Genomic DNA, 25296 nt, shown 5'->3' on the forward strand with positions numbered 1-25296 from the left:
TTTCTTGGTTTTCTCCCACATTCTTTGAGAGCCCATCCTTTGATAGCTTCCTGAGGAAGGATGCATAAGAGTTAAATTTATTGCAATCTTGCATGTCTAAAATGTCTTTTTACCCAACTGATAGTTTATTTGAAAATAGAATTCTAATTTTTTTTAATGTTTTATATATTTGAGAGAGAGGGGGAGAGGAAGAGAGAGAGACAGAGCAGGGGAGTGGCAGAGAGATGGAGACAGAATCTGAAGGAGGCTCGGGGCTCTGAGCAGTCAGCACAGAGCCTGATGCAGGCATCGAACTCACAAGCAGTGAGATCATGACCTAAGCCAAAGTCAGACGCTTAACTGACCGAGCCACTCAGGCACCCCGAAAATAGAATTCTAGATTGGAAATCATTTTCCACAGAATATGAGAATATTGCTCTAGTATCTTCTTGATTCCAGTGTGCTATTGAAAAGTCCAGTGTAATCCTAATGCTTGTTTGTAGCTTTTTTTCTTTCTGGAAGCTTATTTTTGTTCCTAGTGTTCTGAAATTTCACAGTGGTGTGTCATGGTGTGGCTTTGTTTCTATCCATTGTGCTGGGAACTTGGCAGGCCCTCTAAATTGGGAAATTCATGTCCTTCAGTAAAGAAATTTTTCTTGAATTATGCCTTTGATAATTTCCTGCCCTCTACCTTCTTTCCCTATTCCTATTAAGTTTTAATTTTCATTTCTCCTATTTTATTTTATACTTATAAAGGTACTTTGTTTTGTTATTATTCTCTGAATGTGTTTTTCCCCCAAATCGCATCCTGTACTTACTTGAGATGCCATATTGTCTCCCATTTCTATTAGAATCTTTACTAATAATTTGTTCTTTGAAAATCTTCTTTCTCCTGCTTAATCTTTCCATACTCAAAGTTGACTGTTTCCCTTTTGTTTTGGTCTCTATATTTTATGTTAGTAGTATTACTTAAATTTCTTAAATTTCTGGTGACCCTATCCCCAGTTCAGAAACTTTGTTTTACTCTCTCCAGGGAATTACCTTCTCTCTTCTGACAGAGTGGAGAAAAGAAGTCTTTTGGCTGCATGGAGCTGAGGAAGGGAACTGCTACTTTAATGGACTTTCAAACAATCCTCCAATTTTCAGTTCTGTCTCCCCTTATAAAAGCACCTGGTTCATCAATTTCTAAATATTTTGTGGATTCTACATGCAAATCAAATTGCCTCTCACCTCTCCCCTTTGCTGGGTTTGGATTCAACTTTCTTGAGTCTGCTTAGTCAATTATTAGTCACCCATATGCTTTCTGGTTTCCAAAATGTTATTGCTGTGGCTCCCCTCCATTCACCTTGGTCTCGTAAGTTTATGATTTTTTTCCTAATCACTTTACTCTCATTTTGGTGGATTTAGATCAATAACAGAGGTAAATGCTTGTGTTCAACCTGCCATTTTAAAGTCTTAGGGTTCCTGGCTGGCTCAGCCAGTAGAGTGTGTGACTCTTGATCTTGGGATAGTGAGTTTGAGCCACAAACTGGATGTAGAGACTAATTAAAAATAAAACCTTAAAAAACATATTCGAAAAAATAAAGTGGGGCTCCTGGGTGGCCCAGTCAGTTAAACATCAGACTCCTGGTTTTGGCTCAGGTCATAGTCTCACAGTTCATGAGATCGAGCCCCACATCGGGTTCTGGGCTGACATCACAGAGCTTGCTTGGGATTCTCTCTCTCCCTCTCCCTGTGCCTCTCTCTCTCTCTCTCTCTCTCTCAAAACAAACAAACAAACAAACAAACAAACAAACATAAAACAAATAAAAGTCTTATGACTTTCAGAACAGCCAGGGAAGACATTATTATCCCCATTTTACATATGAGAAAGGGAGTTCAAATGACTAGCCAAGATTATATAGTATATAATGTTGGATCTAGAGCTTGTATTCAGTTTTTCTGACTCCTCTCTTTTCACTAACTTTCTAAAAAAGAAGGCTGTATAATGTAGCTATTAAATGCATAGTCTTTGGCACCAGAGACCTAGATATGAGTCCAGGTTCTGCTTCCTAACAGTTGAATTCTTATGACAGTTTAGTTTCACTATACTGGAAGTTCCTCATCTATAAAATGGGGATGATAACAATAGCATGACCTCACCATGGTGTTGTGAGGATTCAATTAGATAATACATGTAAAGTACCCAGCTGAGTCCCTGGCATATAGTGAGTGCTCCCTTATTACTATAATGGAAAAAAATGAAATGATAAGATGTAATAATGATTTGCAGTTTTAATTAACTGAACGATGTCCAGGGAAACTTTTAAATTAATTCTGTAGACATTTACTGAATAATTAGCATGTGCACTGTGGAATGTTTATTCTTCCTTTCTCTTTTATTTGAACCTCTTTATGAAAATATCTTTGATTAGCAACTACTTCAAACCTAGCTGATGTTAGGTGACAAACTTCTGAGTAAGGATAGAAGAATTAGGCAGGGTCACAGGTTTTCTCTCCACCAATATGTAATGGAATGGACAAGAATAAAAATTCATTGACAAAGCCCAAACTTCACCAGCAGCTACAAGATAAAGGATAAAATCTCACGTAGAAATGAAATGTGAAAAAAAACTGTGGCCAACAAATGAAAAAGAATATTCTGGTGTAGTAAGGTATGTCTCCTCACCCTGCCCCTATTCCTCAAAGAAGAATGAGAGGAAGAAAGGGTGTGGTGGGGATACACCACATTCATTAATTGGTGAAGAATTCTGAGGATGTAGATAAGTAACTCTGAGGAGGGTGGAGAAATGGAGGAATCCAAGAAAATTGTTTTATTTTTCTTTAAATGCTTTGAGTGGGGTGAAGGGGCAGAGAGAGGGGGAGAGAGAGAATACCAAGCAGGCTCTGTGCTGTTGCTGGGCGAGGGGCCCAACCTGGGGCTTGATCTCACCAACCCGTGAGATCATGACCTGAGCCAAAATCAACAGACACTTGACAAACTGAGCCACCAGGGGCCCCCAAGAAATTTGTTTTAGAAAGAATCCTCTATATACTACCATAGGACCTCAGTGGAGACAATAAGCTTTCCATTTTCCAGGTAACCAAGCTAAGGAAAAGAACTGATACAAGGAGAGTAATACACCCCTGGCTGGTTAGACTGGGCTGGGAAAGGCCATTTAACTGAATCTCACAAGAGAGTAGAGCTAATACAGGCATCACTTGGCCCTAAGTTCCCTCTTTTCTTCCCCTTATCCTGCATCCTCATGTTAGAGAAAATTAGTTGGAAAACAAATCCAAAGTCCTAAGCAGGAGGAAAAAAAACTGGCATATACCAGAGCAAAGTGAAAATCTGAATGGTCTGTCCATGCTAAGCATGAACTGGATGAACTATATGACATGACCACCCTTCAAGCATGGTAAAAGGATCTAGTTCAGATGAAAACAACTGTTAAGGAAAAAACAGAGCTGGACAGTAGTTAAAGTGATTACAAACAGATTTTATTCATAAAAACTATTCAGGGGAAAGGAGACCTCAGAACAAAACTAGGCTCAATTCTGGGGCGCCTGGGTGGTTCAATCAGTTAAGCATCCAATTTTGGCTCAGGTTGTGACCTCAGGGTTTGTGAGTTCGAGCCCCACATCGGGCTCTCTGCTGTTCTGCACACAGCCTGCTTCAGATCCTCTGTTCCCTCCTTTCTCTGCCCCTCCCTTGCTCATGTTTCCTCTCTCTTTCAAAGGAAATAAACTAAAAAACAAAAAACAAAACAAAAAAAACCCACAAAAAACAAAAAAAAAAAAACCCACCTAGGTTCAATTCTGAAGACAGCAAGGAAAAGTGGGAATTTATAATCAAAGAGTAGAGTGGGGATGAGATGGATGTCAGTGGATGAAAAATTACTAAGATGAAACATCAAGGATAAGGGGAGGTTCTGGCTAAAGGGGCCTAACAAGATTCTTGCTGAAGATGGGCCAAAGTCATCAAACATCATCTGGGAATAGTAGGAGATGAAGAATTTGGTAACACATTGAAGATGTTTAGATACTGAGTTTGGGGGATTCTGGCTAACCTGATGCAAAGGTGGGCAAAATTCCAAAAGACGGAAAAAAGTCCAAAACTCAAGGCTAGTTGGGAAGGGGATTCAGAGGAATCTGACTAAAGTTTGGTCAAGAAGAGACTGTCACAACTCAGAGAAGAGAAGCATATTCTTTGAAGCTTATTTCTTTATTTTAGCAATCTCTACACCAAACATGAGGCTTGATCCCACGACCCTGGGATCATGACCTGAGCTGAAATCAAGAGTCAGACACTCAACTGAGCCACCCAGAGCCACCCAGGTGCTCTGAAGCATATTCTTTATGAAGGTTTTCTTCTATAGACTCAGTAAGAAATAATATTCAAAAAAATAAGAAATCCAAGATGAAATATTAAAACAACAGAATAATTGAGGGGTACCGGGCTGGCTTAGTGGGCAGAGCATACAATTCTTGATCTTGGGGTTTGGGGTTCAAGCCCCACAATGTAGAGATTACTTAAAAATAAAGTAAAAAAACAGCAGAATAATTGAGAATCAAAGTAATATAAATAAATTTGAACAGCAAGGAACAAAATAGACTTGGCTGAAAATCAGGTTAATGGCAGAGAGGAAAAGACTTGGGACAATCACAATGAATGAAGAGGGAAAAGCCACAGAAATTTAAGAATCAAAAAAAAAAAAAAAGAAAGATGTAGTCAAATATGATCCAAAATTGGGCTAACTGGCATCCCAGAGGAAGAAAATCCAACAAATGCAAAGGTAATAAGAATTATTGTTCAGAAAACTACCCATCTTATACCAGGGAAAATTGATTTAGAAAAATTAACATAGAGATATATTCTAAGTTCTTAAACTTCAGGGTTAAATGTATAAATCTTTCAGATATCTTGAAAAAAAAGAAAATCATGTATAGGGAAAATTTTGATTCATCTGAGACTTCTCTATAGCAAATATCAGGAAAAAAGACAAAGGAGCAATGACTGTAAAATTCTGAGAGAAAGAAAATGAAAAAAATGTGAGCCCAAAGTAATATTTCTATACAAGTATTTATTCAAGTATAAATGCAACAAGTAGACAAGAAAGAATGCAGGTAATACCCCAAAAAACAAATAATCCAATTTAAAAATGGGCAGAAGAGAGGAACAGACATTTCTCCAGAGAAGACATACACATGGCCATCAGACACATGAAGAGATGTTCGACATCACTTATCATCAGGGAAATGCAAATCAAAACCACAATGAGATATCACCTCACATCTATCAGAATGACTAAAATAAACAACATAAGAAACAACAGGTGTTGGCAAGGATGCTGAGACTTTTGAAAAACTCATGCACTGTTGGGAGTGCAGACTGGTATAGTCACTGTGGAATATGGAGGTTCCTCAAAAAATTAAAAATAGAACTACCATATCATCCAGTAATTGCACTATTGGGTATTTACCCAAAGAATACAAAAACACTAATATGAAGGGATACATGCACCTCTATTTTTATCACAGCATTATTTACAATAGCCAAATTATGGAAGCATCTGAAGTGTCCATCAAGGATGAATGGATAAATAAGATGTGGTGTATATTTACAATGGAATATTATTCAGCCATAAAAAAGAATGAATCCTGCCATTTGCAATGACATGGATGAAGCTGGAGAGTATAATGCTAAGTGAAATAGGTCAGTCAGAGAAAGACAAATACCATATAATTTCATTCATATGTGGAATATGTGGAATTTAAGAAACAAAAGAAATGAGCAAAGGGGGTGGGAAGAGAGAGAGAAAGAGAAAGAGAGAGAGAGAGAGACAAATCAAGAAACAAACTCTTAATTGTAGAGAACAAACTGATGGTTACCAGTAGGGAGGTGGGTGGGGGGATGGGTGAAATAGGTGATGGGGATAAAGGAGGTCACTTGTCATGATGAGCACCAGGTGATTTATGTATGGAATTGTTGGATCACTATATTATACACCTGAAACTCACAAAACACTGTATGTTTAGAAAGAAGAAAAGAAAGAAAGAAAGAAAGAAAGAAAGAAAGAAAGGTAATGTGGCCATTAGCCATTCTTAAACTACTTAGCGGAAAAATCCCATGTACCAGGACATGAGTAAAATGTGAATGGTGAATCTGGAGGATAAAAGGACTGGTGGTAAAAGCCCTGAATCCATTTGAATACAGAAGTAAGATTAAATAACTAGAGGAAATCAGTTGCCAGAAGCCATAAATATTATAAACCCTGACAAAATAGAAATAATATGAACTACAAAGATTGGGAGTTAGAGTCAGAGTTTGGGAGGAAGTACAGTAATGTTAATTATTTCATTTTGCAGAGCAAATTGTCAATTGACACTATTAATCAAGAAATATGGGCTGTTCTAATTTCTTCATATTTATATACTTTCTTTGCCCATATTTAGGCTGTTTCTCCTATCTTTGCTGTCTTTCTCATAAATATATATATGTATACACATATATATTTATGAGAAATATACATATATATATATTTGACCAATGTGTGTTGAATTTTAATCTACACAAACTGAATACTTAATAAATGTTGAAGTAATTTTGCAGATTGCATAGAGCTGTAAATTCTATGAGGATTGGGAATATATTTTATTCATCTTTGAATTCTCTCAGCACCTGGCATGGGGACTTGCACATAGTAGACCATTAATAATCTTTTGTGAATAAATGAATTAATTTGCTTTGTTTCATATACATTTCATTTCTAGAACAATAACTGAAGACTGGCTGGAAATATAAGGAAAATGAACCATAACTGGAGAATATAATAAAGCCTGTCACTCACATCTGAGACACCTATTATAAATGCTTCTGATGCCTCATTAAAGACATTCTATTGTTTTCAGAATGCATTTTTTCCATAGTAAATAATCACCTCTTGCTATAATTTAAACATTGACACTATCAAAATGATTAGTTCCAAAACACAGATCTGATTCTGTCATTTCGCTGCTTAAAAACCTGCAACACTCCCAACCCCCCACCACCAGTCTATACAACAGAATCCAAATTCCTAACTATGGCATGGAAGGTTCTATATGATTTGTCCTCAGTCCATTTCTTCCCAGCCAATGCAGCCCACGTGCTATCTATCCAGGGGCACTTGCAATTTCTAAAACATGCTATACATATTTGTTCTTCTATGTTTTTATCATGCCGTTTCCTCTACTTAAAATGTCACTCCTCATACCATATCTTGCTCTTCTGCTGTCTACACCCATCACCATACTATTCATTCCTAGGGGCTCAACTCAAATGCTTTCTCATGGGAGACTGTGCTGTCTCCCATGCTTAATAATTGTACCATTTGTTGTTCTCTTATAGTACTTTACTCATGCTCCATATGTTGTATAATAGCTAACTGTGTATATACCTAACACTCTCTCCTAGATTGTGAACTTTTTTGTTTGTACATCTCATTTTCCCATATTCTTTGGGCTATGTCTATGTTTTCTAGAAAGCTGTCATAGAGTATGTGCCTAACACACAGTAAATGATCAATAAATGTAGTTTGGAATAAAAACAATACATGCACTTATATTTCCACATAGAAATACACATTAAAAATTCTTCTAAATGTAATGGGGGCTAACTGAAAATCCTAAGAGTTAGTAGAAGGTAGAAAAGCTTTCTTAAACCATTGGTGATTTCTGTCCTGATGAAAGAGAAGACTTGAACATTTCTTCAGAGGCAGACTGCTCTGGAAAAACTACATGGATTGTTTAACTATTCATCTTAAAGCAAGTATACATTTATTACTCTTGGAAAACTATAACTTGAGTGTAGATGCTTTAGTTTGTGAAGCAGAGTGCTCCATTTGGATATGCAAATCTTTGTGTGTGGAGCAGGAGCATTGCTTCCGCAGACATTGATGCAGAAGAGAAAAACTGTTCCTTTTCTCTCTGTGGATGTAGACCACATATGTGTTGTTTCTGTGGAGATGCGAATGTCCTTGTTTCAGCCCTTGCTCTTAGAAGAACAAAAGCTGAGCTCTAAAAGATACAGGCAAACAAGGACAGGCATAATCCTTACTGCTTACTGGAGAAATAATTAGGCAAAGGGACTGGACTGGCTTTGGTGAGGCTCTACCTAGACCTATTTATAAAGATTAACTCAGTCTTTGTGAGAAATGTGCTGGGTTTGGACTCATGTTATGAAGGTGATAGTCCAGTTGGGTCAAAGGTTAAGGTCACACTCCTCAGGATGGAAGGTGGGGTTTCCTCTAAAGGAGTAGGTATTCCCATGGTCAGTCATCCTATGGAAAGGCAGCAACTGGGACAGAGGGTGGGACTTTGAAAATGCACCTTAAACTGGGTGAGGAGAGTTGTTTTCTTCTCTGAGTGGTTGAGCCTGAATGCTCAAGACAGGGTCAGGGGAACTCTTGATGGAGAGGGGGGCTGTCATTAGCCACATAGACCCTGGCTGCAAGCTCAACAATAAGGCAGGCCTGTAGTCCATAAGGGCTTTGAGAGTAGCCATGTCATACCTGCAGTTTACTCTGTATTGCTCTTCCTTTTTAATATTGTTATATAACCCTGGTCTTAGCTGTGCTATAAGGAGACTATGATGGGAAGAACCAGGGTTTGTGATGTCCTGGTGAAGAGGAGGCAGTGCTTCTTCCTGCTGGATCCCAAGGCAATGGTGAAAGTTTCATTGGCTGGAGAGAGATCAGTATCCCAGAACATCAGGGTATGTGACATCTGAAATACAGGCAGGAGTAATTCAGTTATTTCAGGCATATGTTGGTGACAGAATCACCCTTAGGGACTCCTCAACAGTAGAGAAGGGAGGGAAACTTTAAAGGGAGCCGATATCCTAATAATTTGGAAGGTGGGAGCTCAGAGTTATTGTAGTTTGGAATTTTAAATATGGCCTCTTTTATACCCAAAAAATTAATGAAAGCTATGATGCTCTGATTATCAAGGGCACATGAGGCCTTTTATTGAACACACCCTTTTTATCCTGGATATCCTGCTCAAAAGGCTTGACAAAAACAAAGACAAACAAAATATTCCTCAGTGTGATTTTATGTGTCTTTTCTTTTTAGTTTCTCCCAGGCTTCTGCTCTCAATCCCTAAATAGGCATACATTTCACCAGAAACTGATAGTTTCTTGCTTTTCTTCCATTATGCATCCATCCTCTGTTTTCCTGACAAAGTGTTCTGAATAAGAGCGTAAAGGAAAGTTTGAAATTCTTTCTGGATATTATGCATAAGCATGGATGAATATGTAACTGGTCTTTCAATGAGGTGCCCATCTAAGTTTATATGATTTTCTTAGGCTGAACAGGAATGTTACTTAACACATTGGCATAGAAGTCACTGTTGTGGCTCATCCCTGTTGATTGCATCTATGGTCATACTCTGAAAAAAGACTGCATTCAGTTCCTGGGAGCTTTTCTGGATTCATGATGCTTTGCCTTTTTATTCTAACAGCTGCTTATTTGCATAACCTGTTAAAGACATTTCCCTACCATCAAACTACTGGGCTTCCTCTAGCTTCTTGGACATTTTTTTTTTGCTCTTACAGATTCTGTAAACAAACAGCAACTTTTGCCTTCAACATAAGTTCTGCCTGCCTGAAATCTTTCATTGTCTTCTCCCAACTACACAACAAAGCTGAGTTTTGCAAAATATCACTTTGACATATTAATAATTTCATTTATCTCCAAGACCTTCCTGAAATTCTTAATTTTTTCACGTATCTTTCCCCAGGACTTAGATGCAATGAAATATCTATCTCATTTACTTCATTCAACAAAAACTTACTGAATACTTACTGTGTTGCACATACAAGGCTACCTGCTGTGGCTACAAAGTAGAGGAACTCACATCTGGTTTAATGGCTAGAATATTTGACTTACTGTTCTAGTTTCTTAACTCTAGGATTACATTGAAAAGCGAAACCTCGGGGCGCCTGGGTGGCTCAGTCGGTTAAGCGTCCAACTTCGGCTCAGGTCATGATCTCACGGTCCCTGAGTTCGAGCCCTGCGTTGGGCTCTGTGCTGACAGCTCAGCGCCTGGAGCCTGCTTCAGATTCTGTGTCTCCCTCTCTCTCTAGCCCTCCCCCGTTCATGCTCTGTCTCTGTCTCAAAAATAAATAAACGTTAAAAAAAAAAAGAAAAAAAAAAAAGCGAAACCTCCTCTTATGACTATTGAATGACATAAATGAGAATGCAACTAATAAAGAGGTGATAACTAAAGTGGGAGAGGGTCCCATGCAAAAAAATTGGGAGAAATATTGGAAACCAAGGACGCAAGAGAAGCATACTATATTTAAGGAGGCTCTATGCCCAGAAAGGGGCTTGAGCTCAGGACCTGAGATCAAGAGTCACATGCTGTACCCACCGAGCCAGCCAGGTGCCTCCGGGTAAACAAACAAACAAACAAGTACTTTAAAAGTTGGCTGTTTTCTAAGTTAATGTAGGGTTTCATTTTTATGTGTTTGTTATCCGTATAAACAAGGACAGTATAAATTAAAATAATAGGAAATTATGCATCTTTCATTATTTATTAAATTAATATATTTTGGCATCAATTTTGTGTTGATATGATTCTTTTATATAACGTTTCCTTCCATCAAAAAATTTTGAGCGAGAATATTATGTTTCTTGGTGAAGTTTTCATAAAGAACGTGAGATCTTTAGATAAGGGGTCACAAAGGGCAGTAGACAAATTTTTTTTTCCTCTGTGATACATACCTCCTGACATACTCTGGTGTTTTGTTGAGGCAGTAAGAAAATACGGTAATTCTAGTTCTGAAGGTGCAAGGAAAGGACCCACCACTTCCTCTGCACCCTACCGGCTGAAGGAGCACACCTCAGTCTCTTTTGTCTTCTGAAAATAAAAGCGAGGCATAGGGTGTTAGAGTGAAGGGTTTCCTAGGGGTTAAACCCGAGTGCTTAAGAGCCCTTTCGAACCCTACAGCTTTTACTTAAGTAGCTACTGTAAAATAGATGTTGTTCAAAATAAGAGGGCTGGGGCAGAGGCCCGTCGCGCCCACCTGGGGTACAGCTCAGGTGGGGGCAGCCTCCTGGTCCGGAGCGGAAGGTGCCTGCATTCTGCAGGTGCGGGGATTGTTTTCTTGCACCGCCCCGGCTCCCGAGAGGGCGGGACTCGCGGCGTTGCAGAGTGTGGGACTTGGCCCCTGAAGCAGAGTCTAAACGTATTCCACGCAGCAGACATTTATCCAGCCGGGTGCCCACACCTGGCCTGGGGGAGGGGAAAGAGCTTCTACAGGAACCGCAGAGACAAGAGGAGCCCCTCGTTTGGGACGCCAGAGGGCTGGTCCCGCTAGGCTCTGTCCGACTGCTTTCCCGTGATTGCTTCTCCCACCTGTCCATCATATCAATACCCTATCTCGATTGGCTCTTCTCTCTGCCACTCGGTTCCGCCGCGCTGACCCCCATTGGCCCCTCTCCGGCCGAGGCCCCGCCCCACGAACTGGGCATGGGGAGTGGGGCGCGGAGGAGAGCGAGCGGGGCGCTTGCTCGGGGCTGGGGGGAGGCGGTGGCGAAGAAGGAGGAGGAGAAGAAGGAGGAGCTGGGACAGCAGGAGGCAGCGGCCGCGACCCGGCTGGGGTGATGGTGCAGGTGCCCGGGGCCCGCGAGGAGCTGCCCGGCTGAGGGGCGCCTGGTCCGGGGTCCGCAGCGCCGCCGCGTCTCTCCCGGGGGCGGGCGGGCGGGCGGGAAGATGCTGAGCAGGTTGATGAGCGGCAGCAGCAGGAGCCTGGAGCGCGAGTACAGCTGTACCGTGCGGCTGCTGGACGACAGCGAGTACACCTGCACCATCCAGGTCAGTGCCGCGCTTCCCTGCCCGCGGAACCCCTTCGTCCCCCGACTCTGGCCAACTTGGCCCGCCGCCGCCGCCCGGGGTCGCCGCAGACCCCGGTGCTTTGTCCGTCCCCGGCTGCGGCGGACGGCCCCGGTGCAGAGAGCGCCTCCGCCCGAGACCGGGTCCGGGGCGGGGTACCAGGCGCTCCGCGCAGCTGCGGTGAGAGTCCCTCCGTCCCGGACCCTCAGCTATCCCTCTGCCCTCTCCCAGGGTGAGGGCACCCCATCCTGGCTCCTCGAGCCTGCGGGGTGGGGAGCATCTTCCGCGGGCGTCCAGAGAGAGGCGGGCAGGGCGGGAGGCTCCTACCCCGGCCGCCCCGTCGGGGGGTACAGGCTTTGGCTCTCCAGCCAGGCAAGGACCGCTGGCCGGCTTTTCTTATCTATCTTTGGTTGGAAGGATAATGCTGTATGTCATAATCACCCCCCCCCCCCCGCCCCCCCCAGCATTTGTGAGTCAGAGCTCTCAGAAGGTAGAAGTGAACGCGCAGCCCATGCAGAGTGGCCTATGGAAGGGAGCCCAGCCTCTGGGCTCCCAGGATTAGCACCCCCCCCACCCCGCCTTTCGCTCCGCAGATCTCATTTGTGTTGGGCAATTCTGGGGGGCGTGAGGTAAAGATTTAGCAACAAGTACCAGAGATTTGAGGATTGGCCGTGGCGAGAAAGAATCGGTGACTTACAAATAACACCAACAATACGTTAATGCTTCGCAGCATTTCTTCAGAAACCTGGTATTTTGGAAGGGATTTTTACAACCTCTTATGTGTTTTCACTACTGCTGTGTGGAACGTCTGGAGTAGTAGTCTTTCCCAGGAATGCAGTCACAGCCCTCTCTCCTCCTCTGTAAAGTCAGTGATAGGAAACATTGACAATGCTCCGGTGTTTAGTTCAGCAGCCGGAGGATCCTGCGCTCGCTGCCGGAAACTGCTCTTTCTGGAGAAGCAAATTGAGTTGGACCCGGAGGGGTCTCATCTGATCCCTTGCCTTTGCAGCAAGAAACCAGAGGGGGCTTCTCGCCTCAGATGTGGCAGACAAAAACTGTCGGCCTCTGGTTCTACCCTCTTTGTCTCCTGGGCCCCCAACCCCCCATTTATTTTTTTGCTGACAATGCTCAATAGCGGAAAATAGCGGTGTGTGAGAAAGACGCTGGGTAGTGTGTGAGAGCAGCTGCTCTCTGCTGAGTCCGTGCTCAGTTCAGCCTTCTCCTCACTTTCCCTTTTCTCCCACTCTCCAAACCAGCTCTGGGCATAAGTGCTGACTGCTGTCAAAGATCCAGGAGGGCAAAGAGAACAACATCGCTTTTTAAGGCCACTTAAACACAGTCATAAAGATGCTCGCCATCACGTGAAAAGGATTTTGGTAGTTGAATCTGATAGATGTTCTGTATTTTCTCACAGAATGAGTGGCATGCTACTTTTTGTTTCTATTGTATCTTTATATGCCATGTACAGTTTTTTTTTTGTTTGTTTTTGGGTGGGGGAGGAGAAAACATTGACTTGACATATTCACCATTTGAATACATTGTCTAGAGCTTTTAAACTCTTTATCCTTTTGTTTTAAAATTTAAAGCATTTGCACAATAGCATATAAAGGGCAGTTTAAGATTTAGACTTTGTGAGTCCTAAGAATACTTTGGGGTATATGGTGAAATAAAATTCCTGGGGCAGGTCATTAACTTTTGCCAAGGTATAGAGTACAAATGAAACAAAATTCACATCACCACTCCACTAGTGATAATCTTGTGGCTTTTACAGTATCACAATAAGACAACTAGTTATTTTTTCCCAGTTAGTGGAACCTTTGAGGTTGGTTGGTTGGTATTATAGTTGTGGGTAGTTTTTATTACTGTTAAGAAAAACAGTATTTTTAAGTCTAACAGGACTTACTGGGTTTATGCTTGCTATATCTTACTATGGTTGTGTTTCTTTTCCTGCTGGTCTTCTTTCACATTGTTACAAGTCAATGTGTTATAAAAATTCAGGCCACATAAAAAATTAAGCTTGGTGTAACATGATTATACTGTAGTGAGTGTCCACTGTCTAGACATGTTAATGATTGTGCATTGTGATTCTTGCATGAAAATTTTAAAAATACAGGAATTCTGAAATTTATGTAATATTGTCTTTGGCACCACTATTGTGAATTCCTTTTGGTTTTACCCAATGAGAGGAAATGTCAAAAAAAAACCAAAAAAGACAGGATATTATGTGAAATTAATATTTTGTGGATATAGCTTTTTTTAAGCTTTTAGAGATTGAGCTTTTCTTAGTAACTTTCACCCCTTATACATTTCTGTAGTGTGTGTATTTGTGTGTTTGTGCATGCGCTTATTTGTTAAGCATTGGGCACTGGGTCTTTTAAATCAGTATGGAAAGGAGCTGTGAGCTACTTGCTAGGTTAAAGCAATATTCCTAACATTCTAGGAATTGCAGTACAGTATTTTAAAAAAAAAACTTGGTGATAATTTGGAATCATTTTCCTTAAAATATTGTATGCCATATTTTTCTTTAAATAAGGTATGTATTGTAGAGTGATTTCAGTACTTCTTGGGATAATCAGAGAACACTTAGGGTATTAGAGAGTCAGAAATGTATCACTAGGTTAGAGCCATAATAGCCACATTTGGTAAATTTCAGTTGTAGGAAATTCTGTCAAAGTATTGTTCTAGCCTTTCATATTGCACCAGTTCTACTGATCTAGCATTTAGGATGTGATTATTAAGGTAAGGAAAACACCTTATATCCTTTCAGTAAAGATTGCCTCAGTTACCAGACTATTCTTTTATTCTTTCTGATATGCAAAGGTATTTGTAGATCGTGAGAAATGAAAGTATACATAGGGTTGTAATATAATTGCTCCCCTGTGAAGAACATTGTTAACAGCTCCCTGCCAGTTTTGAAGGTCATTGCTTCATAAATGCAGATCTAATCCGTAATCTCTACACATCTGTTTCATTTATGAATATGTACATTTATTTACTACATTTACTACCCTACTTTGTTATTTTATTTGGGAGCAAATAGGAAAAATGAAAAGGCTACCTAATATCTTTGAACTTAGTATATCAAATGGACTCATTTAAATGCTTAGATATGTAATATCCTAAGTAATAGATTTTTGACTGTTTTGAGTTTAATAGTTTATAAAATATTAAGAATATATATTAAGGAATGCCAGTAGAAATTCATATCAAAGATAGATATTTTCAAGTCTGAAATATTACTTTTTTTCTGATTACTGAAAAGTAAAGCTGCCCTAGAAATAAATTTGATTTTACTGGGAACACATTAAAATAATAACTGATCAAGCAGCTAGGTTAAATTTGTTTTTGCAGTTAAATGAGGTACTATCATAAATAAAATGCATATGTACAGAAACAGTTCTATAGTAGAACCAAGATCTGGATTTGACCGCGGCTCAGCCATTTAGTAACTGTGGGACCTAGGGTAAGAGAGGGAGTACTGGGGGAGAGAACAAATGTATTGAGCCCCATACTTGCGAGGTGCCCCGCTTGTGTTCTCACTTACCTCACAATAGCATTTGGATTCAGTAGACACCTCTTGTACCAGCTGAAGAAAATAAGATTGTGGATTGCTGGGAGAGCTGATGTTTTCTTGAATGGGCAACTCTGTACTATGCTTTCTGCTAGGTGCTTTGCTTATACCTTACATCAACTATTTGAGAGGTAGGTGTTATTATCCTCATTTTACAGATGAAAGGCTTGGATGAAGGAACTTGCTCAAAGCTAGTAGTAGGTGGCTATACTATATTGAAACTCTGGTCATTTTGTCTATAAAATCCCAGCTTTGTTCCCTGTATTCCTCCTGACTTCCTAAGTCAGTTCACCTGTCTGTATCTTAATTTTCTCATCTGTAAAATGAGAACAATAATTAATACTTATTTCATAGTAAAGAGAAAATTATTTGGTAATGTCTTTACAAATACTAACAAGATTTAAACAGACTAATCTGTACTTACATTGTGCCTTATTCTATTCAAATAAAAAATAGGATTTTGTTTTTGGAAAATAAATTAACCCTTAGGTGTCCTTAAAATGATGTCTGATTAATCTCAGTGAAATTGTACAATCCAAAGCTGGAATAACTGGATTCTGTAGTAGAATTCTTCTCTAAAATTCAAGAGTTCAGGTTTGCTTTCCTTCTATCCTACCAAAGCTTTGGCTTTAGAGGGGCATTTATTTCCTGGACTGACCATGATTTGTCTTTTCTAAGAATTTCTGTTTCATATTTGGTAAGCAAAATCCTTGGTTTCATTAATGCAAAAGGGATGTTGTTAGAGAATTAAGATAATTTTATTCACAGAAAAACACAAAGCTGTTGTATTTTCATGAATTCATTGTTTTTTTCTAAAACTTTGTTTTAAAAAGGTAATTATGGTGTCTCAGGATCTGTTAAAATAGTAAGTCAGACTCTAATTCTTGAAACTAAGGTCCAAAATTAGCCTTCTAGAATCCTAAAAGCACTCATATTCTGTTTCTTAATTTGTATATGGAAATATCTATTGTATAAAACTAATGCAGATCAACCTTTAAGGACAAAAGGTATATTTTAGATATGTATTTATGCTCTTATTCTTTCTCCTTTTGAAAAAGTCCAGTTTAGGGAAATAGCAGTGGCATCCAAGAGAAACCTAGAAGCATTCACCATAGCAGATTTTACTCAAGGGCATTTGTATGAATTTGCATTCAATTAAATGCTTGGAATGAATATGCTAGACAAGGCAATTCAACATAGTGTATAATAAAAGAGCATGTGGTTTTTGAGCCCTCTGTTTGTTACATTGCCCAGAGACAAGTTGATCGTGTCTGTGCTAGTGTTAATATCACACTTAAAAAAAAAGTTTGCCAAGATAAAAATCAGACAACCTAAGACAAAAAATAGTCATTTTTACTATACAATTGTAGTGGTTTATGTATAGGTATTAAAATGTGTAGCCCAAAATAAGCAAGGTGGTAATTTAAGTGATATGATTATTATAGTAAAATATTTTGGGTTATTTTAATAACTCTTTTTTAGTAGATTACACTTTAGAATTTTTAAAGGGGAGAGTAAGAGGAAGCTATAAATTTTAAACCCTAAGAATTATATCACAGTGACTTATATGTTCATAGTTGAATGAATATTTGTTCTGATTTGTTTGTGCTACATGATGGCTGAGTTAACTCCAGCACTTTAAAATTTCATGTGTCTGGGGCTCCTGGGTGGCTCAGTCGGTTGGGTGTCTGACTCCGGCTCAGGTCATGATCTCGCGGTCCGTGAGTTTGAGCCCCGCGTCGGGCTCTGTGCTGACAGCTCGGAGCCTGGAGCCTGTTTCGGATTCTGTGTCTCCCTCTCTCTCTCTGCCCCTCCCCTGCTCATGCTCTGTCTCTCTCTGTCTCAAAAATAAATAAACATTAAAAAAATAAATAACATTTCATGTGTCTGAAAACAACAAACATTCTCTAACAACTGTAAACCAGTTTCAACCCATCCCATTCCAAACCACTTTGCTTTGCAGCCCCTCTCCCTGGTGAGAGGTATGGTATGTAAATGTGGTATTTTATGGAGCCTTTGAGGTCTCTGATAACTTTCTGCAATTATCCTTGGTTGAATTAGTAGAGCTGTGGTCTAGAATTCCTATGATTTTTTTGGTTTGTCTCTTAGGATTTCAAGCCTTTCAGGTCTCCCCTTCCTCCATCTCTGCAGGTTTAGAAGGCTTAGATCAAATGAATACTGTGTAGTACAGTGCTTCATGGGGAGTTGGAGGTCTGGCGGAATTAGGATATTGACATTGGGATCACCACAGCCACAGAAGCTTCCTTCACTCTTTCCCCTAAGTCAATGCCACATAAAATCTCCTCATAGCCTCATTTTCTAACCTCTTGCCCCAACAGGAAGAAACCCATGCTTCCCAACCTGTTTCTAATTATGTCTATTTTAAGCTGAATTCATCTTCTGATAGCCTCATCTGTAACATTCTGACTGTAGACCCTGTTCCATGGAGCAGCCTCCTGTGGGACACTGTTCTTCAGCTCTGCCTAGCCAGAGCTTATACAACAGATGGGAATATGGAGGATTGGCAGCAACCTCACAGCTTCTATTTCTTACTTACGTGGTGCTCAGGGAGGAAGGTGCTGCTCTCCTGGAGGCCAGGTGGCTGTTGTTGTCCCTCTGTTTTCTGGCCTTGATACTTTGGGCTCAGGTGAACCACCTGAATGGTTCTCTCATGCAGCTGAGAACTTTGAAGACCACTAAAGCATCTCCATTCCTATGTTGTAGAGTGAATGGTATTTCACCTAAGAGAGCAAAACACCTTGTCACATATCCATCCTAGCCACTGAAGTAAACCTCCCATTTCTTTAAGACCTTAGATCTGGTGGGTGGCCAATACAACTTTTTGAACTTTTACAAACATTTTAAATAGCAGTGGAGCCCAAGAGAGTAGGGAAAGCAGTTTCGGAGGCTAACCCCTAGATTTAAATTATGGACTTCTTGCTGCCCAAGGCCACTATGTGATCCTCATTATTGTCAATATTTTGAGCAAGATCTTCTATATTGGTCTTTCACCAACTGTAAATGCTGTACTATCTCTAAGGATGGTGTTTTACTTTTGTAGTCTTTCCAACTTAATTGTATTATATCCTAGATTTGGAAAGCAGGAACTTGTATAGTTAGGTTCAAATTCTCCAGACTTTTGCTTGCTACTAAACACCAACTTGTGTGAATCAAGTCCTCTAAGGAGATCCTTCCGTGCCATGCTCATACAGGCAAAATAATTGGGCCACATGCTTGGCAACCACTGAGTTTGTGTACAATAGCTCCATTCACTTGTCTACAGAAAACACCCCTTTGACAGTGATTATAGCTTTCATTCCCCCTCTTCTACTTCTGACTCCTTGCATTACCATGACCTCATCTTCTGGTCTGTATTTAGAGACACTTTGGACCACTCCAGAAATGCTGTAGGACTCATTTCTGTATGTTAAGGGTCATTTCAAAGACGTAGACAACCCCTGCCCACCAAGGGAAACCATTCTAGATCAGGACCAAACCTAGCTATTTTTATGTCTTATTTGAGCCATCTTACTGTGTCACAACTCAGGGGGCTTTTTCCTTTTGTAGAAATTGGGAACCTTGTTAGAAAGCAAGGAGAATAGAATAGGGGGATGAATTAAAGCAATGGTTCTCAAAGTGTGGTTCCTGGATGAGCAGCATCAGGTTCTCCTGGGCACTTGTTACAAATGCAAATTTCTGGCCCCACTGCTGACTTAGTGAATGAGAAATACAGAGGATGGAGCTCAGCTTTCTGTTTTGTTTTTTTTTTTAGGTTTTTTTTTTTTAACGTTTATTTATTTTTGAGGCAGAGAGAGACAGAGCATGAATAGGGGAGGGTCAGAGTGAGAGGGAGACACAGAATCCGAAGCAGGCTCCAGGCTCTGAGCTATCAGCACAGAGCCTGATGCGGGGCTCAAACTCACAGACTGTGAGATCATGACCTGAGCCGAAGTGGGACGCTTAACCGACTGAGCCACCCAGGCGCCCCTCAGCTTTCTGTTTTAACAAGGTAGGTCTTAACGCTTTCTGAGGTTAGAGATCACTAGTACTGGGTCACACAGATATTTAGTAAAATTGATGAGTATTGTTGATTGAGTATAATGAGGGAGAAGGAGAACCCAAGAGTGAATCTCATATTTCTAATTTTTGATTTATTTCTGAATGGCCTTAACTGATTCTCTACCCTTGTAGGGTAAAAGTTTATTTGCAGATATGCATACCAGTTTCAGGTGGGCAGGAGTCATGATGGGTCATCATTCCAATTTGATGCTCTTATGTGTATTGGTTTTATTTTTGTCTTCCCTGACCTAGAAAGAATATGATTATTTTATATTTCTATACTGTTTTTCAAAGAAATCTTCACCTCTTAAAGCACTGGGGGTGTAGGAAGACCCTTTTTTGCAAACATGTAAATAGCAAACAATAAATCTCATGGGATTCAGCACTAAGACAAGGTAGTATGTTGTGGCAGTGCAAATCTGGGGGAATAGAAATTAAATATTTCTCAAAGGAGGTGAGATTTGAACTAGGTCATGAAAGAGTGCCAAAAGCAGAAAATGGGCTGTGGGGATGGGTAAAGGGCATTCCAGGCTGAGGTAACAGCAGGCAACTTGAAGGTAGGAAAGCTAAAAATGTAAAGCCAAATGTATTTAGTCTTTACTATGTTTATCTGACGTACTCTGGTACAGTGGAGTCGAATAACAATCTAGTTGCCTAGGAAAAATTGCTGTCAGCAAATTTCAATCACTCTTGACTGCTCAGAAGACTTAGTCTAAACTAAAAATAACACAAAGCTGGTGTTGAATTAAATCTAACTCCAAAAGTATATAACACAAATTAAGATTCTTCACAAAGCAGTGGCATCATATAAAAAGGTAGAGTCATGTATCAATCTGTGCTAATTCTGTGGCTGCAGCAACTATGCATATACTTTTGTTTCCAGGGGACCTCATCTGTGGCATCAGCTTATTTATCCACCCCAAAAAAGAGAGTATCAAATCCCAACATTCAGCTGATGTTTGAAAATCCTTTGGCTGATATAATGCAGCCTAAATGGTGCATTAACAGTTAAGAAATGTGACCAGTGGAGCCCTAAGAGGCACAATTCTGCATCTCTGTTCCCAAACCTAAGTGACCACCAAAAATTGCTTTTCTAGAGGATGGAGGAATGCTTCCCTGGATTCCCCAGTGAACCCCTGCCTGCCAGCTCTGAAGTTCCCAGCCCAACACAGGGTGCACTTTGAGCATTCCACACAATGCCAGGCTAGAGCTTTGGGGATGGGAACCTCCAGGAAAGTACTGTTTGGCATTTAGGCAATCAATGTTCGGCAGAATGCCAATGCTAATAGGTTATTTTGCTCTGGAAAAGGAGAAAAAGAAGGGATAGTTTAAAGACTGATGAATAGGGGAATGACTGACAATACAGGCACTCCACTTTGTTGGAGAGATTAAGGAGGCTTGCTGTGAAGTGGTATTATGGGAGCCAGATAAATTAGCAAAGGCCCACAGGCCCAAGACCTGAAAGAAATAGTGGTTCATCAAAACAGCATGCCCCAGGGCACGCTCAAAAGTCTGGCCACTTTCATTGAACTCATAGTAGAAAAAAGCCAAATCATTAGGAACCCTTATAAGCTGGTAGTCCATTCAGGCACTCCATAGTCAGGCAAATTATCCTTTGCCTCCAGGCAGGTGCAAAGCCTTATTTCCATATTGCTTGATTTAACTCCAGGGCCCTCTAGTCTGGGCCTTAGCCTAATTTTGAGGACACCCAAGTGGAAGGGTTGGTTTCAAAAGTACCAGAGGATTCCATGTACTCTATGCAGGAGATGCCACTAAGATTATTGTTTGGTCAGACATGAGCCAGGCAGATAAGAACATTGATCACAGCATAAGGAAGTAGAATTAATTTATCTAAGGATCTCAAGTACTTCTAGGGGATAATTTTTTTTTTAGATTTTTTGAATGTTTCTTTTTTGAAGGAGAGACAGAGCATGAGCAGGGGAGGAGCAGAGAGAAAGGGAGACACAGAATCCAAGGTGGGCTCCAGGCTCTGAGCTGTCATGTCAGCACAGAGCTTTTTGCGGGGCTCGAACTCACAGACCATGAGATCGTGACCTGAGCTGAAGTTGGATGCTTAACTGACTGAGCCACCCAGTCACCCCTCTAGGGCATAATTTAGGCTGAAGAAAATACCCAGCCTGCCCTCTTTCAGATTTTTGATTCTAGAAAAATCCAGAATCCTCCAGAGTAATTATGGAATTGGAGGTTTGTAGGGCAGAAGGACCCCATGGGCTGGCAGTGATGCCTGGGATGTTACAAGGCATGTAGAGCCTGCAGTTTCATAGGATACACTCATCCCTACAACAAAATACCATATCAGCTCTTTAGGTGTCCTCTCAGAAGAAATTTGGCTGCATAAAAGATAAAAATCTGATCAAAACATAAGGTAGTCCTAGTACTACAGTGCAACTTAATCTATACCCAGCTTTAGATTCTAGCATTATGTGAAGGTTTTTTTTTTTAAAAGTGAATGGGAGTTGGCTTGGTGTAGCTTCAGGACATAAGATACTGAACCAACTATTGCAGTGTCAGAATATATAAGCAACATAGCTGATCTGAAAAATCAATACTTTGCTTATTTTTAAGTATATCTTATTTAGATAAGCTTACCTAAATGAGTACCCACAGTACAGAAAGCACATCTAAGAATTGTGTTCTAATTTGGGGTGCCTGGTTGACTCAGTTGAGCGTCTGACTTTGGCTCAGGTCGTGATCTCACAGTTGATGAGTTCGAGCCCCACGTTGGGCTCTGTGCTGACAGCTCAGGGCCTGCAGCCTGCTTTGCATTCTGTGTCTCCCTCTCTCTCTCTGCCCCTCCCCCACTTGTGGTCTGTCTCTCTCTCTCAAAAGCAAATAAACATTAAAAAAAAAAAAAAAAAAAAAGAATTGTAGGGGCACCTGGGTGGCTCAGCCAGTTAAGCTGCTGACTTCAGCTCTGATCATGATCTCGAGGTTTATGAGTTTGAGCCCCACATTGGGCTCTGTGCTGACAGCTTAGAGCCTTGAAGCCTGCTTTGGCTTCTGTGTCTCCCTCTTTCTGCCCCTTCCCAGCTCACACTCTGTCTCTCTCTCTCTCTCAAAAATAAATAAATGCTAAAAAAAAAAAAAAAATTAAATTGTTTTCTAATTTGTATGGTAAAAGAGAACACATATTTCTCATATTCTAATTTTTGATATTGGGTACAGTAGACTGATTATTTTTTTTTAAGTTTATTTTTGAGAGAGAGAGAGCAAGCGAGTAAGCACGAGTGGGAAAGTGGCAGAGAGAGAGGGAGACAGAGAATCCCAAGCAGATTCTGCACTGTCAGCACAGAGCCTGATGTGGAGCTCGAACTCAGGAACCAGGCGATCATGACCTGAGCCAAAGCCAAGAGTCAGGCTCTTAACCGACTAAGCTACCCAGGTGCCCCTAGACTGATTATTTTTAAGAGACAGATATAATATTGTCTTGCTGCACATTATATCTTTTACTATGTCATTAAAAAGTAATACAGACTATTCCTACTAAGAATATATCTCACATAAAATATCTTTAGTTTCTGGTTGAAAGAAAATAATAAAAAATGGAAAGCCTTTTCTTCACATCTTGAATTCTATAGTTTTATTTCCCACCATCTTTCCTAACACCATAGCTCTTCTGTTCATCTCTTATGATCTCCTTTGTTTTATCGTAATTTATTCTTGGGCCACTTATTTAATACAATCTCTTATCACTATTTCTTTCTTTTTCTTTTTTTAAAGTAAGCTCTACACCCATTGTGGGGCTCCAACTTAGGACCCCAGAATCAAACTCATGACCCCAGAATCAAGAGTTGCATGCTCCACCGACTGAGCCAGCCAGATATCCCTTCGTAACATCATTTCTAATTGTTATCACTACTAAGTTATACCTTTGCTTATTGTCAAATTCTTTGGTGGACACACCTGTTGGTAGTGGTGGGAGCTGTTAAAAAAGGTGCAGTTATAATGTGTATAAATACACATTGGAGCATAATGTGATTGATTTCCTTTAATTTCATTATTTAACACAATAGTGTATATTTTAATTAACTGGAATTTGAGACAATATAAACAAATGAAAATATTGTATAAAGTGATACTTTGGGGATGGACTGAGTATGTTTAGAGTTTTCTATTCACTTTTTTTGCAGTTATTTCTTTAAAAAATTTTTTTTAATGTATTATTTTTTGAGACACAAAGAGAGTGCAAGCAGGGGAGGGTCAGAGAGAGAGAGGGAGGGAGACACAGAATCCAAAGTAGGCTTCAGTCTCTGTGCTGTTAGCATGGAGCCTGATGCGGGGCTTAAACTCACCAACACACAAGATCATGACCTGAGCCGGAGTTGGACACTCAGCCCACTGAGCCACCCAGGCGCTCCTGCAATGGTTTCTTAATTAGATTAGATTAACAGACTCAGTGAGACTCTTCCTGTACTGTAACTTCAGGTCTGGTATTTCAGGGCTGGGTCTGCACAGTGGGGGCACTGCCTATGGCCAGGAGAGTCTTTATTTTCCACAGCTGAAGTTGGTGTGGAAAACCACACCAACTAGAAAACTAGAGGGAGCATTAAGATAATTGATAAGGAGAAAGAAAAGATCAAAACCAGAGAAACCTCTGGGATGGAGCAAGATGAACCCTCAGCAGAAATACCTGGTCAGAATCTGGAGTGAGAATCTGGAGAAGCAGGTTGGAGAAAATGAAAGAATGTTGGATGTCTATTTTTTGTTGTTGCAGCTGTTTGTGATAGGAGAGCTTTAATGATTTAAAGGCGTTCACTGAGGTTGGCCCCCATGTGGGGGTAATTAAAATACTCAATAATCGGGGCCCCTGGCTGGCTCAGTTGGTGGAGCATGCAACTTTTGATCTTGGGGTTGTGGGTTCAAGCCCCACGCTGGGCCTAGAGCTTACTTAAAAAATAAAAATAAAATAACTCAACAATCAGTGAGTCATGTTGAATACCTCACTGACCAAGACTCTGCGAGAACATGCTGGAATTGACTCTATGGCCCTCTGCTGGGCCAGACACTATTTCGTGTTGAATCATGGGAGGTGGGGTTCACAGTGGTCCTGGGGAAGAGGGAGAGGCCTCTTAGGGCTGTGGCTATTTGCTGACTGGTAGAGAAATATTTCGATACATATATTTAAAAGTAAGCTGTCCATTTGCTGCTTGCCAAATACAGGGTCTTAATGGTCTAGGTTTTACTTTCCTGTGGAACAGTAGGCGCATTCCTATCTTTCACATGCTTCCAAAATGCAACTTTGATCATTTTCTCTTTTTTAAAATCCTTCAAGATTCTCCCATTACTTACTTGATAACAGTCTTTTAGCATGGCATAGATGCCCTTCCGTTACCTCTGCTGCCTTCCTTTCCAGACTTGTCTCCTGTTGTCCTCCCAATGCATTTTATACTGCTTTGTAGACCATCAGCTTCTCACGTTATTCCAAGGTAAACTCCCTCCACAGTGTTGTTCGGCTGTGCTTTGGGGGACCTTATTATAGCATCTACCATATTCACTTGTAAATATTTACTCACATGTCTGCCTCTCACTAGACAACTGTTTGAAGGGCGGAGGCTTTGTACAGTTAGTATCTAAGGTCTCACCTAGGGGCTCCATAAATGTTGATTGTAGATATGCAGGAATGAAAATGTTAGCTTTGATAAACAGGATTATTAATAATGCAAATGTAAAGTTACCTTTAACTTGAGCTAAATAGATTTAAAAAATGAACAGATTTTTCTGGTCGTTGGGGTGATATTATGGTACTTTAAAAGTCGGTTAGTGGTGATAGGTGTACAATTCTAGGATTGTACTAAAACCCACTGCATTAT

General features: G+C 40.5%; 1 protein-coding gene and 1 long non-coding RNA gene across 2 annotated transcripts in view; one reads left to right on the forward strand and one right to left on the reverse strand.

Annotated features, from left to right (window-relative positions):
- Positions 1-7545: 7545 nt before the first annotated feature.
- LOC122222552 (skin secretory protein xP2-like) lies at positions 7546-12435 on the reverse strand. Its single transcript, XM_042943122.1, has 4 exons — positions 12410-12435; positions 11027-12217; positions 10725-10860; positions 7546-8724 (listed from the first exon to the last, which is right to left on the reverse strand). The coding sequence occupies exons 1-2, from the start codon at positions 12433-12435 to the stop codon at positions 11371-11373; spliced, it is 873 nt and encodes a 290-aa protein (XP_042799056.1). The 3' UTR covers positions 7546-8724; positions 10725-10860; positions 11027-11370.
- A 2977-nt stretch (positions 12436-15412) lies between these two features.
- LOC122222107 overlaps positions 15413-25296 on the forward strand; it is a 38651-nt gene continuing 28767 nt past the window's right edge. Inside the window, exon 1 of the long non-coding RNA XR_006203601.1 lies at positions 15413-15537. This is a non-coding gene — a long non-coding RNA (uncharacterized LOC122222107). The remainder of the gene's footprint in view (positions 15538-25296) is intronic.

Source organism: Panthera leo, chromosome B3 (genome assembly GCF_018350215.1).
Source record: "Panthera leo isolate Ple1 chromosome B3, P.leo_Ple1_pat1.1, whole genome shotgun sequence".
Lineage (NCBI taxonomy): Eukaryota > Metazoa > Chordata > Mammalia > Carnivora > Felidae > Panthera > Panthera leo.